Here is a 17,161-nt window from a genome sequence, read left to right as displayed (position 1 = left end):
TTAACTCGTCTAATGCTATAATAAGAACCGATGATTGATAGATTCATGATATCAAATTAGATTGGGTTGAAATCAACTAGACTATCTTTTTTTTTTTTTTTTTTTGAAAGAAATTGGACTATCTTATTGTAACTTTTAACTCGTCTAATGATATAAGAACCAATGATTGGTAGGTACCATGTTCAAAGTCTCTCAATCCATTTGGAATGAGAAAAAAGAATAAAAATCTAATGAAATAAATTTTTGAAAACAAATATGAAATTATATATTTTTTTTCTTATTTGTTTCCTATATTGGACATTAAAATCTAATGAGATTATTTTTGGAAATTATTGTCTATTGCCATGCCTTTATTGCGAGAAAAAAAATAGAAAGTGATCTCATATGTTATAGGTTAAATTGATATGCATGTGTGCATGGTTGCATGATCCACTAGTTGAAAGTGTAAACACTACAATCAACATCTAACTGCTGATTTTACCAAATGTATTTGTACATAATCAATAGTCAAACAACCATTACAAACAGCTAATATCAACAGCCAGTCAAACCAACCAAGTTAAACAGCCAACAACCAAATAAGGAACAATCTTTTATCATAAAACTCACAAAATCGATTCAAGATGATATTATTATATACTATATGATGTTTTTATTTTTGTTTTATTCAAGCAAGTTTAGTACTTATGTGGTGCTCCTTACAACTATAAATATATCAATTTTCAGTGTAAAAATAAAAAAATGCTCGTATATTAGTAATTTTAAATTAAATTTTTTTCCTAGACAACTAATATCAAAAATTTAAAACGTATAGAGACATAGGATACCTTTACCAAATTTCGAAAATAATAAAAAGAAATTGACATTACTTGTCACAATAATAAGTTCTTCCATCCTTGTCAAAAAAAAAAAAAAAAAAAAAATAAGTTCTTCCATCAAAAAATGAAAATTTTTAAAAGGGCAAAAAAAAAAAAAAAAAATCTGGTTTGACTAATGTTATTCATGTCTGAAAAGGACTCAAAAGTTGGCCACCACATAAGCTAGTGTAACTATTCTATAGATTAATTTAATCAAAATCATATGATATTTTATCATAGTATATGATTCTCCTATTACTTACAAAAAAAGCGTCAACAAACATAAATCAGTCAATCACACAGGCTCAATTTATTAATGTTCCCTTTTTATAAAAACAAATAATTAAATTAATTAAATTAAATTAAAGGAAGAAACAGAAAAATGAATAAAATCGTTTAGATTGTTTGTTTGTTTGTTGGCAAAATAATAGAATAAGATACCCGCCAAAGCGTGGGAAGAGCGTGAAATTGTGGGAGTTGTTTTGGCATTTAATATAACGCGCACCTGAAAATCAAATTTTTAAAAATAATTATTAGAGATTCGTAGTACCGACGTTTGTGAATGTAATTTACGATTTTACCCCTGGTTTTTTGGGTAGGTGGGGAGTTTGAGTGGGGGTAAAGTTGTAAAAATGATACTTGTAGTACTCCGTATCTTTATGGTGAGAGCATTAAAATTAAATGTCAGTCTATTGAGCTAGACATGCTATTTTATTTAATTTTATTAGGAGTATTATTTTATGCATGTCATATCATTGTTAAAAAGGACAAATAAGTGATTTGGGTACGAATTAATTCCGACAAAATAATTTATTTTGAAGAATATTGTTCTAATATAATGTTTAGTGATTTAGGTTAAGTTAAAAAGTTTTAATTCCAATACTAAAATAAAAAACTAATGAGAATGTCTAAGTGAGTAGTTTAAATCATTAGTTAGTTCCTTATGGCTTAATAATTTTTGGTTAGTCTTAGATTTGTCCGATCAAACTATGATTATCTTAATCAATATAATAAGAAGTTAAGAACTATATCCTATATCAACATTAATGTAATATAGATTAGACAATGTATAGAATGGGTAAAATAATTGAATTCCTTCAATTAGCCCTTAAAATTTGATTAAATAATATAAAAGTTGAGAGTGATGTCACTAACTCACTACTCTATCAAGTGTAATGTAATCGTGTAACGTAATAGGTGTATTAGAATATGACATACTCCCTCCGTCCCCTTTTGATAGTCTTTTATGGGCATTTTTCACGGGAATTAATAAACACAAATAAGAATAGTTAAAGTACATTGAAAAAGTAAATTGGCATTGGATATGCAAAAAGTAGAGAGAGAAAGTAATAAAAGTATATCGGAAAATAAAATTTACATGGGAAAGTTAAATTTGCACAACTATTGTTGCAAATTGGAGGGAATTTTAGTAAAAATTTAATATTAATGGTTGTTGGAAAAAGCTAATGGGGTGAACATTTTGGGACTAAAATTTGTCCATAAGGGACTACAAAAGGGGACTGAGGGAGTACAATTTTTCTAATCATGACACACGATTTGAACTTATGACTAAGGCCATGTTTAAATCATCTCATATAAGAAAAAATCAGTTATGATATACTTTATTATGTGTGATTTGTTATCGATATTTTTAATTTCGTATTGAAAAAAAATTATGAACACATCATTACCAATCTATTGTTCTTTTTTTTTTTTGAATAGTATGTAAAGACCATCATTTATTTAAATTTTATCATTAAAATTCCTAAATTAACAATGAATTTTTCACTTGCCTGGTATTTTTTTCCACTTTCTCTCTAACTTTTGTCTATAATTGTATTTTTCACTTTTTGTTAATATACTTCATCCACTTTCTTTTTACGTTTCTTAAATACCGTAAAAAAACACAAAAAGAAACTATGAACTAGGACGGAGAGAGTATATGCTTTCCTTATAAATTAGCGTACATATAAGGTCAAAGTTGAGTCAAACAAACAATTAGATCAAATTAGAAAAACAAAGTTCAAATTAGATCAAATCAGAAAAGTAAAATTATACTAGTATTAGATATCTTCTTCTTCTTCGCCTTGAACGCCTTAATCCCATTAGTGGGGTTGGCTACATGAACCAACATAAAGAGTTCCCAAGAGGTCACCCATACTAGTACTACTCTCAATCATTGTGGCTCATGCTAAGAGATGTGACAAAGTGTTAAACTGGTTGTCACTTGCCTATTGTAACTCTTTTCCTTTAACCAGTCCTAACAACAGTTAGCAGAAAACCCATTAGTGGAGTTATATTAAATATGATAGGCAAAAATAAGGTAAACCAAACAAGCCCTAACAACTAACACATAATACCTCCCCATTTTCATTTAAATATCCTACATTGATTTTTTGTGATGTTCACATAATATACTTTGACCAATGTATTATAAGAGAAAAAAAAAATAGCGTGGATATTTGTTAGGGAGAATATTCCCATCTTTGCTCAAATCAATAAATCAGGCCCGTCTTTAGACATGTTTTTTCTCACACACGGAACAGGGCCCCTAAAAATTAGGGGCCCATAATTTAAAAAAACTAAAAATTATAACCTTACATATTCACCTTCTTTCTCGTAAAAGACCACCATTTTCAAACTAAAGCCTAAAAATTCATCTTTGATTATGAAGATATAATTGAGAATTTTGCTTCAAAAAATATTAGATGAATGACACTTTTAAATAAAAAGTTTTTGTTTGTTGTTTTATTGAATTACTATTAAACTTAGTAATATGAATATTTAAGCTCTATAATAATTTGTAGTATTGTACTTGAAAGAAAAAGAAAAGCCATTTTATAATAATAAAACTAGTGTGTAGCCCGGGCGATGCCCCGCGTTGCTAGTTTGTACTTATTGGTTTCGAGTTTAAGTCTTACTATAAACATTTTTTAGCTGTCAAACTTAATCATCACATAATGGAAACAAATAGTATAATAAAACACCAATTAACTTATCTAAGTTAACTATTATTTTGTTGTATAAAAATACACAATTGATAAATGGATAATATGGTAAGACTTGTAACTTAAGACTTGTTGGTCTTGAGTTCAAGTCTTGTTATAAACAATTTTTAGATCGATACAAACCTAATACATGTTGTAAAGGTGACATGTCATCATGTGGCACATATTGCTGACATGTCAAATTTAAAAAAGGTGACACGCGGAGCCTATTTTGTTTTAGGAACGCTTTTTAATATATAAAACTAGTTTTTGGGCACGGGCGATGCCCCGGATTATTACATGGAATTGAACATTAATATACATTGTAATGTATGATTTATTTTTCTTGTAATTAAATTTGTTGTTCATATTGTCATTTGCTACATATTAATATTTTGTATTCGAATGATTGCATAAAAAATTACCTAGCTTGGTGGTAAGATTCTTAGTGAAAGAATTTTAGAGGTTGTGGGTTCAATTCTTGTGGAGAACATTTTTTTATTATTATTATGATGAGTCCATGACATGGAATGAAAAACAAATGGAATGAGAGCCACTTGGCGTAATGAACAGTTGAGTAGGTGACGTGGCGTAGTGAGGAGAGCTTATGTGACACGTGGACGTTCTTAGGAACGTCTTTTAATAGATTAGTATAGATAATAATAAAGTATAGATTTTTAACCTTTTAAAATAGTCCTCTAAAAATTAAAGGGCCCAATTTTAATAGTTAGAATAGGGCCACCAAATTGTCGGAGACGACTCCATTAAACCCAACGTAGGAGAAAAGTCCCTAACACTTACAAACCTAGCAAAGGTTCCACACCAAAAATCATTCGTTAATGAAAGCAACTCCTCTTAACTTATAAGGTGCTATTTTTCCTTTTTCTTTTTCCAATATCGAACAACTCACATATAAGTAATTAGAAAAATGAAAATAAATAATCCCACCTTTGCGTGGTCTGCAAAAACAATCCCACCTTTTGATTATTACGAGACAATCCCACCTTGGTATGCCATCTTCTTTACAAAAACTGTTTGACCAATTGCTAAGCGACACGTGGCTTTACAAAAAATAAAAAATAAACATTTAAACCTGTTTAACAGGTGTCAGGTTGTATGTAAAAAAGTCTGTTAAAAGAAGATGACAATACTAAGGTGGGATTGTCACGTAATAATCAAAAGGTGGGATTGTTATTGTCAGACCACGCAAAGGTAGATTATTTATTTCCATTTTTCCTAAGTAATTTGGTTTTCAACAAATGTATAATTTTATCATCAAATTAACTGTCAACAGGTGGTTACAACATGAAATACTCTTCTGCACTTGCGTCACTCACCTCACAAGAAGTAACATTAAAAATGGGGGCTAGGCGAAAACACCCAATTTGCCAGAAAGATAACATACACGAGCCCAACACCTATTCGAACACTCAAAATAAGAGCTTGCATATCCAAACCAAAAGCATAATTAACACATATTTAAAGTTTAAACACCAGAAATAGAATTATAAAGGTTGTGCCCCTTTTTGGGTGGCAGCTTCTTCTGATCTACTGTGATCTGTGAACCTAACCAAGATTTAGCTGAAGAGAAATATCAGAAAAATATTCTAAGCACCACTCAGAAAGATACATAATTTACACCAGAAACTTGGCATGACTAAAACTCACCAAGCCTTCAAGTCTTCATAGATAATAATTCTAATTTCCCTTCGAAAGAAGAGCTTGAAGAGAAGCAGGATCAGAGACAGGAGGCTTGCAGGAGAAGTTTTGGCATATGAGACCAAATACTTTATCTTCAGAGAAGCTACCTTTTGCCATATTTGCAATTTTCGCGTTGTTTGCTTCCCAAAATTTTATGTCCTCTGGATCGCTTGGATCAATGTGGATCACCTACAAGTGTTCCGCCATGGAAGAAAGCGTCACATTGTGGAAGAAAATGTAGGAAGGAAATAAATGCATGGATTTGAAATTATAAATTAAGCACGTACTGTTTTGTTAAGATCATAAACTGCATGAGCAGCAGCCAACATGCTGTCAAACTCAGTTGAAGACTTATGTCCAACCAAAACCACCTGTTTTCTGGAAGGGACGGCAAGCATGTCAGCTGCACAACACATCAAAGGTACTGCCATTGGCATATCTTTCAATCTTGTTTGGAATGTTGCCTGAAACCAAAAAGTTCGCAGATTAAAAAAATCGCTTGAACGAAAGTTATATAATACAAGACTTAAATAAAGATAATCTTAGGCTTTTACCAGAAGCAGATCAGCATTCTTCCTGTAGCGATCGGACTGGCTGTCAGAAAAAATTGAGGCCAACCTGGTGAGGTTGATTGCTGCAACAGAATTGCCCGAAGGCTCAGCACCATCATGATCTTCTTTAACACGCAAAAGAACAGAAGGATCCTCCCCTGGGGTGTTGAAATAGCCTCCACCTTCCTTGTCCATGAATAACTCATCCTAAAATATTTCCAGCAATTAATAAGCAAACAATGGTTTGGACATCGGATATCTACATTTAAGATAGAACTGAATAGTTATTTTCCTTTCGGTTCCTTTCTCTTCCTTCTTGTTAGTTTAGCTAGTTTGCCTTGACATCAGATATACTACTTTAGCTAGTTTGCCTGAAACAACCTTAGTTGAAGAAGCAATGACGCCCCCAAGGAATTCAGCTTATTTAGAAAGTAACACGAGCATTAATTTATAATTAAAGGCAGATTTCATTAAATGTGCGACTTTCTGTTGTGTAATGGCAAGGCTCGTGAGCAATTTGAAGTACTTGCCTGGGTATCTTGCAACTCAGCAGCCCATTCCAGCCACCTGGTTTTGCTACCACACTCATAAAGATCTAGCAGTCCTGAAATAAGAAACGCATAGTCATCTAGAAAGCCAGGGGCTTTAGCTGGCCCATTTCGGAAGCTGTGTTGCAGTCTTTTTATTTCTTCATCATATAGATTCCTCCTTATGAAAGATGCCGCCTTTTCAGCCACTTCAATGTATTCACTGGGCTGAATATAAGATCAAAAAAATTTCAAACTCTGTAAGGTAACTTCAGAAACTACAAAAAACAAAAATATGCACCAATCAATTGATTACTAAGCATACAACATTCAGGTAGATTCCAACCTAGAGAGTAATGTAATAACCATCTAATATCTGAAACCAATCCCACTGGGACATACCCATGAGGCTGCTCACTACTCCATTCTCATATAATTGTGAGACAAGTAGGCAATCATAGTGAGAAGAGTAAGCTAAATTGAACACATGGAAGAGTAAACAACTCAAAATATCCTCTAGTAGCATGTCTCAACTTACACATGCAAAGTATTTTTTTTTTATTTGATTTATTTTGCTACGGTACACTTATTTTTATTGTACAAATTGACGTATAATGTCTGAAATTCTCACCTGATTAATCAAAACATCGTCACTTTTAGCACTTTTTGAACTCTAGTGGATCTCTCAGTTGGATATGTAAAGATGAAATTCTGACTACTTGTTAGGAAAGAATAACGAAGTGATTACTTGGGATTTTTAGGTTCTTTAATTTCTTCTAGCAGCAGTGCATGTGATTCTGCATATTTCCAAAAAATTCTAGATATTCCTTTGGAGTCTGCAGTACCAATGGGTATTATACACTGGAAGTATATATTAGGCACAGCTTATTTAAATAAACTACTTCAACTGTTTCAAAAAAATTTCCGTTTCTAATTGGCACTTAAATTACCCGAGATTTCCTTTTCCCATAAGCAAGAATTCCAAGGTTATTGTGCCAAATCATGAGTGATCTTATTACCATTACGCTCAACAAAAGACCAAATTACATTATCAAAGCTAAAACATAACTTTAAAAAATCATCAATATCATAAAGAAAGCACTAAGACTCTTCAGCTTCTTTTGTAGAGCTTGTATAAACATCAAGCTGTCACTTTCAACCACAATCCGACGCAAACCAGCATCCTTCGCCACTTTTAGGCCCAATGTATCGCCTTAACTTCCGTCACAATTGTCTCAAACTTCTCCAAACACAAAACCACCATGCAAACCAAGATCTCATCCTCATTGCTTTGGATCACAGCACCTACACCCAACAACCCTGTGACAATATTCACCTTGAACCACCCAATCTCAGGCTGTGGCCTTATGAAAGCCACCATCACCCGCACCCCCTCCTGATACAGTCTTGCAGCTGCAACTCATGCCTCCCCAATTCCCCATCAATTTTCATTGCATAGCTCACCAACTTTTCTGGCTCAACCACGACATTCTCAATCGCATACATATTACGAGCACCCCAAATCGCCCAGCACATTGTTAGGAAGTTTTCCATATACTCCTCCAGCTCCTTGACGCAATGCCCCAACCAAATGGAACATTTTTTTAAAAGGGGAAAAAAGGATGTAAATAGGACATCAACTATCAAACTCCCTCCTTTGTTCCCAGCTTAACCACCAAACAGGCCATAAGCCCATAACCACCACCAAAAACAAGAAAATTATTAGCATTACTAGCCCATTCCTACCACCCACCACCACAACTTTATTCCCATCACCAAGAGAGAGAGAGAGAGAGAGAGAGGTGGAAAGGCACTCCATCTTTTACTCAACAACTCCACCACATCCAAATTTCCAACTCTTCATCACCCAAGCCTATGATTTAGATTTAAGACCTCAAGTCAATTCTGATCACCAAGAGCTATGATATAGCCCATTGGCTGCTAGCCTGCTATAATGAAATAGAGTAAGTATGAAAGAGATGCACAACAGACAAACCATCATTATAGTTAAGCTAATGGAGAGCAATCAGTTCAAAGTCAAATGATTAGGGTATTCATAGGTGTTCTACGAGAAAAGTGATGGGCCGGACCACATATTGATTGTCAATGTGTTTGCCGGTCCAAATCTTGCTCTGCCCAAATAGAGCTAATTACACCTAGCCCGGCCCGCTGGCTCGGCCTGATTTTGGGCAGCACTTTTTGGCCTGTTCCAAATATGACCCGAAAAAGCCTTCATCTCCCGTCCATTTTGGGCATGAAAGTTTGGCCCGAAGCTAGGCCCGGCCCAGCCCAAGAAATGGGCATATTTTTTACGCCTCAGCCCGGCCGAACTCGACCTGGTCCGCCCATTGATCAGAGCAAGATAGATTATTTTTTCAGATCACTGATCTATTAGGGCATTGCAATATGAGGATTTTATGTTCCCAAAATGGCTGATAGAAGGATAAAAGATTCAAACTATCTGTTATTTACTCTTTCTAGTTAAATATTTTGCTTTCTACACCAGTAAAGTTGATGTCAATGGACCTAACACCATATAGTTGTACTGGGGTATGTAACTATAGTGATGAAATAGATTCATATTATGATCAACTAAGTTCACCAAAGATGTTTCATCAAAGAAAGTTGAAAACTTCTCAACCCCCTTACTTTTATTGGACGAAAAGAAAGAATAGAAATCCAAAATTTCTTGGTGGTAGTAAAGCCATGATATCAACATTTGTTCTTTATTTAGGGGTGAGTTAAATACAATTAGGTGACATCCAAAAAGCTGCAATTATAGAAATGAACAACTGAAAAAGTTCATGACAGCTCAAATAATAATGGAGCAGCTCACAGTAGAGTGAGTAGGCGAACAAAAACGAACAAATAAAAGTGCAATCAATTAAAAAGATTTAAAGGCAAGTTTATAGTCTATGGAAAGAGTTCTTACATCAGTACCCGCAACAGGGAAGTAATGTTTAAGTCCATCAGGTTCTCCCTTGAGAATTTTAGAAGCTCTTGCAAAGGATGAAATAACGAGTCCATTCCACGACACTATCACCTGCAAGATGTGCCATATTATTCATGCAGACAGGGCAGAAGAATATATGAAGCCACAACTTGTGTAAGGTTTGAAACTAAACACACGAAGAAAACAAAACCAAGACACACCAGATGTATCAGTAATTTATTTTTTTAATTTATTTTTGACACACTGACACAAAGTTATTTCATAATATTTTCATTTGAAGGTTGTAGCAATATCAAAATCATACATGCAGAGTTACAAATATGTTGGTATGCACTGAATAAAGGGGCAGTAATTTTTTTAATGACAACAAGTCACTAAGCTAGGAAGAGTCAGAGGCTCAGAGCCAAACGTAAATGGTCCTAAAACCTGGCTTCCAGTCAAAGGAACCCATTAGGCACCCTGACTAAAAACACAAAGGAGCAGATTTTGAAGAGCTTTTTTATAGAAGGTTCAACAGCTTTCAACAGCCAGAGTTACACGAAAAAACAAGAGTACCTTGTCATCCAGATGTGGACGTGGTCTCTTAGATCTCACATCAAAAAGTTTTTTCCTGCACAACCCCAGGATATCAAGATACTGCTCAATAGACATGCCATGTTTCTTTGCCAGTGCTTCTGTGTTGCTACTCTCAATAAGCACATTCTTGCCTCTGAATTCATTGTGAGGGTCACTTATTCTAGATAGATCACAGTTCCCAGTGGGCTTTATATAGTAATGTTCCTTGAATAGGGTAGCATGCTCTTTAAGGATGTCCTCTATCTGAATTTACGTAACCAAAAAAAATAGGTAAATCAAACTGAAAACAACCACATAAGTTGTATCAATAAACAAACTCTCAAGATGAAATTATTAGAAAATTCAAAAGCCGCGAAATCATATACTTCCTCCGTTTTTTAATACATACAACACTTCCCTAAAATGGAAATGTCACAATACTTGTGACACACTATAATGGAAAGTTATTTTAGGAAAGAACTACTTATTCCTTATTTAAAGCACATGGCCCACTAAATTACACTCCTAGCAACCACTCATCTCATTTTAAAGTGTATTATATCATGTGAACCTCACATTTCTTAAATACCGTGAAAAAGTGTGTGTTGCAACTATTAAAAAACAGAGGAAGTAATGAAGTATGCTTTAAAAGCGTAAAATGGACACCGTAAGAGACATAAGCATCTTTTAAGTGGGCAACAGTTTGAAGATGGAAAGGGAAACTGTTAAAACAGAACACCATCAAGGGTTATTGCATCAGTCCATCAATAACATGCCTATTTTAACAAATCCAACTTCACCTCCACCCGCAACCCCCCCCCCCCCCCCACCCCCCCAAATGAAGAAAAAAAAAAACACTTTTTGATACTTCAGCTACAGCACCTAAGAATGCCACCCATTTCCCCAAACCTCACCTATTGTGAAGGCCCTTTAAAGTTTTGGGTACAGTTGATGTTGATATATGTCATGTATCCCTAAATATTATTGCCACACCAAAGCCACCTTGCGAATGTATACACCCCAGAAACTCCAAAAAGGTTATTTGCCAGCAAGTTATAACCTAATTTCATATATAAAAAACTAAATGTGACAGGGAGCACATCAACAGTTCACTTACTTCTGCACTAGACCAAACGTAGAAAGCACCTTCTTTTTTCCTAGCTGCACCCTCTGTCTCAGCACTGTCAGCATCCTCTGCAGAGTAAATTTCTCCTTCTTCTCCAATCATGTCTCTCCTTAAGTAGTCGAGAACATCCCTTGCAATATCAGAGTACTGGGAGTCTCTTGTGATTGCAAATGTATCAAGATAAACATTAACTAGCTGCCCTTGGTCGTACAGCATTTTCTCAAAATGAGGAACTGCAAGTGAAAACCATTATCTTACTAATGAACAATATATTAATTGCACTAGGCATGGTCAAGTAAATATATAGGAAAAGCACATCCATAGAATGCATGCTATTTTCAGAACAATGCAATACCAATGAAAGAATTGTTGTCAATCACATTCTCTCACACTTGAGAACACACACACAGAAGCGCGCAAGAAGGAAAAATATTATTGTAGATCTAACCATGCCAATACTCATCCACGCTATATCTGTGAAAGCCACCTCCAATATGGTCATGTATGCCTCCCCTAGCCATACATTGCAGGGTAAAATTTACCATTTGAAAACCTTCATTTGCTTGACCAGGTTTTCCAGTATTTTTCATCTTTTTGGAATGATAAAGCATCAGTTGGATCTCTACAGGTCTTGGGAATTTTGGAGCAGAACCAAACCCACCATTTACTGAATCATAAGTTCCAGAAAGCTACAAAGCACAATAATTCAGATGTCACTGGATAGATACTTTTATTTTAAGTTGTTAAAATGCAGAATAATATTATATATCAAGAGAACTGACAAATAAAAGTTTTGGGACAAAATTTGTTTTATTCTAAGCTGCAGCATCTTTTTCAAAAAGATTTAATAGTTAAGACTTAAGAGAAAGGTTAAAACACGATTATTGGATTTGTATCAATGTGTAATTTCAAATACCAACTTATAAATAATTTTAGTTATTGACAATGAAAGACATAAGAGAAAACAGAGAAAGGCCATTGCACATTAATGTTTATTTCTCTCTTTCTTAATGCATAATGACTACGTGTAGCTCTTTTTTCCAGATATTATATGCTCTCCTTGTCTTCATAGAAGTTGTTCTTAAATATATGTCAAGCCCAAGAATTAATCAATCAGGAGTTCTATGCTAGGAGGCATTGCCTCTTGAAGTTAGGTTGTAGCTGTGCTTGAAAGGCTAGATAAAAAATAGGCACCTTCTCCTTATATATCTTTCATTATTGGCTTTTTCACTTATATTTAAGTCATTATAATGGTGGCAGAGCTTGAAGTGGTATTAGGCTTCTTCTAGTGGAATTTTATGAACCAAATTTCAGGGTATAAAACTTAATTATCTTCTTTACATCCTAAATTAAGGACATGCTTTAGGTGAGAAAAGGATTTACGATAATCAGAATGAAACAGTCACAAAATAGATGTCTAATTTGGTTTAGCATCATAGTGGATAAACTTTCTACTTGTTTTATGAATTCTGAATACTGCCAGCAACACATGTGCACAAGCTAAATAAATTACATACCTGCTCTGCACACAGATCCAAGGCTTCTTGTGGTAGATTATCTGGCAACTTATCCAAAGTAGCTTTGGTAGATAATGCTTCTGATAACTGTTCAATAGCAAAAGATCCACTTTTCACAAGCACATCCCTTTTACTGTCCCAAGCTTCTTTAACTTTTCTGACAGAAGCGAACAACTTGTAAATAATTAGATGAGGAATAACAAGGTCAACATTTTGGATAAGAGATCTTCTAAGACATACGAAGTACGACATTTCAGAAATCATGTTTATACACTGGCTGCCAGTGTTCCAAAGTTTACCTAAGCACAGTTTTAAACCCAGGTCTCCCATACTTGTCATCTGGTGGGAAATATGTTCCACCCATCAGTGGCTTAAGATCAGGTGAAAGGAACACGGTCAAAGGCCACCCTCCACCACCATATAAAGCTTGAACATATGTCATATATACCTGAAAACAGGATACAATCATTAAGAGCCACATCACAACTCCATACCAATGACACCAGAATAAGTAAATGAGATGTTTTAAATAGCTAAAGACAGCCAGTAATTATATCGTATAACTTAACCCTCAGACAGTCTTACATACGCCTTAAGAAAGTTATTCATATACCTTGTCAACATCCGGCCGTTCCTCCCTGTCAACCTGTTATGAAGACACTATATCATTAAACAGAAATAGTTGAAGGATGTCAATGCCACCAGAAAAATTAAATAACATTCTACACAAACAAAAGACTCAAATCAACAATTGTACTGACCTTAATACTAACAAACCAATCATTCAGCAGCTTTGCAACTTCTTCACTCTCGAAGGATTCAACCTCCATCACATGACACCTAAGCAGAAAAAGAAACAAATCACCATTGCATGCATAGAACAAGCTCTGCACCTTTTTCACTAAATTAAAAGGTAAACTGGCTGAAATCTCACCAGTGACAGGTGCTGTAACCAACTTCAGTCAACAGAAATGTCATGCCAATGATGAAACATTATCAGAAGAAAATAATATTTCATAATCCAGATATGAAAGAAAAAAAAATATGAATCAATGATATACATTAGTTGCCATTTGAATTAGTGGATTTACTTGATAAGAATATGGGCACATCCCTTCTTCTAGCTTCCTGAAATGCTTCGTCACCCCAGGGATACCAGTTAACCTATAATCACTTGTTATAGGTTAAGCAGGAAGAATGGTAGATGTCATAGGTTAAGCAGGAAAAATGATAAATACTTAAACAAGCTTCAAAGAATAATGCGACTATCCCTGCCAGGCTGCTACTTTGGACACAAACTACAACTATAGAGATTTATCCGGCACAATGAAAGCTCTCTAACCCATAAATTTTGCACCCAAAACAGGTTAATGGAAAAAGAATCCCAAACCATATGCAATGCTGATTAAAGCAAACGGAAGAATAACAGGTATTTTCAGAACGTAGTTGATTCCTTTCATGCAATCTAAGAAGGTTTCATATCTATCTTAGGGTACATACAGATTGTGCAAGTCTAACCTAGAGGGCTAGGTGATCATCACATAGAGACTTAGTCATTAAGATTTCAATATATGACTTAGCCATATGACTCATATCTATCTTAGCCCGGAGCGCAGCTTGCCTGTACCCACCATCCCTCAGATTCTATGCTGTATTTCACAAAAAAAAAATCGTTCTCTGCTGATTTAAAATTTTCTTTTTCGGAAGATTAGAACTTTATCACGCATTCTAGGCTATCTAGCCTTAACGCTTTAGAGTACTAGTCATCAACTATAAGAGGGACATACTTCCAAATATGTCAAACACAAAACTAGATTCATATCACTCTCTTACTGACAGAAAACGTCGAATATCCTAGCTCGTATTATTTTCCCTGGTTTTCTCTTTCCTACTATACTAACTCTAAGCTAATTGAAAATTAGCCTAAAATGCAGTTAGGGAAACAAATTAAAAACCACATATCAATTCCTATTCTCGATCGAACAAGAAAGGACATTATATAATGACAATTCCCAAAAAAAATTCATGGAAAAAAAAAAAAAAAACATAGTTTGTTTTATCATTCTGAGCTAACAGCCATTTGTTTTCAGCTCAAAGTTCCCCATATTTTTGGCTTAAATTCAATTGTCATTCACAGTGCTACACCTCCTAAAATTGGCAAACCTCATAATTAAGCAAAAGATCACCCTATTAATGAGTAATTCGTCACGATAATCGCAAGCAAAAGTCCATAAAACTCCATAATACTAAGCTATTGTTTGTTTGATCTTAAGCTCGATTTTTTTCAGACAAAATCACACACAAATAAGATAATTTTAGACAAAATAACTTGAATCAAACAGAACCTAATGTCAATTTTATTCAAACTTATTTTCGACAAGTTTCATTACTTTAATCCAATTCCGAACACACAGAAATTATCTCAACACATATAAAAAAATGATCAAATCAACATAATCAGAAAGACGGAACATACAGGGTTATGAGCATGCTGAAGAAGATAAGGACTATGCTCCAAACCAAGACGATTAGTATGTTTATGAGAAACCCCGGAAGCAGAACTTGAAGATGAATGATCCGCCATTGAAACCACCTTGAAAAACGAAATGGGTCGTCGGAAATTAGCAATGGAGGAGAGAGAAAAGGGGGAATTTCTACCAGAAAACGGCGGGAATTTGGGGGAATTTCGAAGGAAAAGAAAGCGGTGGAGAGAGAAGGAGAGGTGTCTTTGCATGGAGTTGTTGAAGGTTGAGAGAAAAGGAAGATTGTAGAGAGAAATGGAAGAAGAAGAAGAAGATGGTAAGAGGTTTGCCATGACTTGAGTTAGCCATGTGGAAGGATTGTGGTTCGACTCCTGGCTCTAATTTTCTGTTAAGGTTTATGTTTCGCCACGTCGTGCCGATTATATTATAAAGATTTTCGTCCGTTTTTATTTACTTGTAACAGACAAGAGTTATAACTAATGACTAGCCTCAGGTTGTCACTTTTGTAGTTGTGTAAGTGCAAATTTTTTTTAAATGACATTTAACCATTTGTATGTGTTTTTAATACTTTTGTGGTATAGTATTAATTTATTACTGGTAGTATACAATAGAGGTGATTTTTGAGCGAGCCAAGTAGGGCCAAAGCCAAAAAATCAGCCCATTTCTCGGGCCGGGCCAAGCTTGGGGGTGGAAATTATGTGCCCAAATCCGCCCAAACTCAATTAGTATTATATGCATCATGGTGCACCTAGAAATAGGTGCACCACGATTATACTTTTGAACATTTAGTAAAAAAAATTGAACATTTTACAAAAAATGAACATTTAGTAAAAATAATATGAACACGTCACAAAAATTGAACATAAACATGCAATTTTTATGTTCATATTTTATCAAGAAATGTTCATTTTGTATACATTAAATGTTCAGTTTATTTTACAAAACTATTGAGTTATTACGAATCAGTTCAAAATTTGTCTGACTCGTAATAATTCAAAATTTGCGATTGTTCAGATTATTTTACTAAATGTTCAAAAAAAAACTTGTCAAAAAAAAATACTAAATGTTCAAAATTTGTTATTGTTCATATTTTTTTTTACTAAAAGTTTAAAATTATAAGCGTGGTGCATTGCGATTGTTCAGATTTTTTTATTAAATGTTCAAAATTTGTGATGTTCAGATTTTTTAACTAAATGTTCAAAATTTTTGATTGTTCAGATTTCTTTTACTAAATGTTCAAAAGTATAGGCATGATGCATTGCAATTGTTCAGATTTTTTAACTAAATGTTCAAAATTTGCGATGTTCAGATGTTTTTACTACATGTTCAAAATTTGCAATTGTTCAGATTTTTTTTTACTAATTGCTCAAAAGTATATAGGTGCACCATGGTGCATCTTAAAATTTTCCGCCCAAACTAATCAAGTCGCGCAGACTTTTTGGGTCGGGCAAAAAAATCAACTAAAAATGCATAAGATTACTTTTCCAAGCCCGTCAAAAAATTTTAAAAATCGAGTCGGGCCGGAAAAATTTGCCCAAAATCGGCATGGGCAGCGGGCCAAGCTCATTTTGATTGGCTTCAGTACGCAAGATTAGAGCATAAGTGACCCTGTTCATAACAAGAAAACACAAGTTTATAACCTTGATAAACAAGAATTATTTTTTAAGGGGTTTATATGTAAATTACAACTAATTTTGGTTAACTATTGTTTTCTCTCTCCTCTTTCAACCTTTTGGACTTTTGGTATTTCTTATTTTCTCTTTCCTCCTTCAACCTTTTGTTGTTTTCGCTCTCCTTCTTCAACCTTCAATTTCATTGGTAGAAAGTACATCTTTTCACTATATGATAGTCAAATTCAATGGAGGGAGAAAAGCTTATCTACCCTTTAGGATTAACCATTCCTG

At 34.3% G+C, this 17,161-nt stretch overlaps 1 protein-coding gene across 1 annotated transcript; it reads right to left on the bottom strand.

The window, feature by feature from the left end:
* Positions 1 to 5,322: 5,322 nt before the first annotated feature.
* Positions 5,323 to 15,531, bottom strand: LOC145616257 (uncharacterized). The gene is made up of 15 exons (XM_081670953.1): positions 15,251 to 15,531; positions 13,866 to 13,938; positions 13,709 to 13,730; positions 13,536 to 13,614; positions 13,388 to 13,420; positions 13,074 to 13,222; positions 12,775 to 12,931; positions 11,706 to 11,946; positions 11,249 to 11,490; positions 10,132 to 10,395; positions 9,556 to 9,666; positions 6,627 to 6,851; positions 6,100 to 6,303; positions 5,833 to 6,009; positions 5,323 to 5,734 (listed from the first exon to the last, which is right to left on the bottom strand). Exons 1-15 carry the CDS (start codon positions 15,506 to 15,508, stop codon positions 5,543 to 5,545), a joined length of 2,427 nt encoding a protein of 808 aa, XP_081527079.1. The 5' UTR covers positions 15,509 to 15,531; the 3' UTR covers positions 5,323 to 5,542.
* Between the last annotated feature and the right edge of the window lie 1,630 nt (positions 15,532 to 17,161).

Source organism: Chenopodium album, chromosome 26 (assembly GCF_948465745.1).
Source record: "Chenopodium album chromosome 26, dcCheAlbu1.1, whole genome shotgun sequence".
In the NCBI taxonomy this organism is placed as follows: Eukaryota; Viridiplantae; Streptophyta; class Magnoliopsida; order Caryophyllales; family Amaranthaceae; genus Chenopodium; species Chenopodium album.
The sequence above is the reverse complement of the archived record's forward strand: the minus strand, read 5'-3'. Positions and strand labels throughout refer to the sequence as shown.

Bases quoted from the DNA above. Each gene is read 5' to 3' on its own strand.
- LOC145616257 (XM_081670953.1), bottom strand. From the start codon at position 15,508: ATGCAAAGACACCTCTCCTTCTCTCTCCACCGCTTTCTTTTCCTTCGA. The intron at 13,731-13,865 runs GTAAATCCACTA...TGTTGACTGAAG, and splicing joins TGTGCCCATATTCTTATCAA to TTGGTTACAGCACCTGTCAC. The intron at 12,932-13,073 runs GTAAACTTTGGA...CGCTTCTGTCAG, and splicing joins GGGTTTAAAACTGTGCTTAG to AAAAGTTAAAGAAGCTTGGG.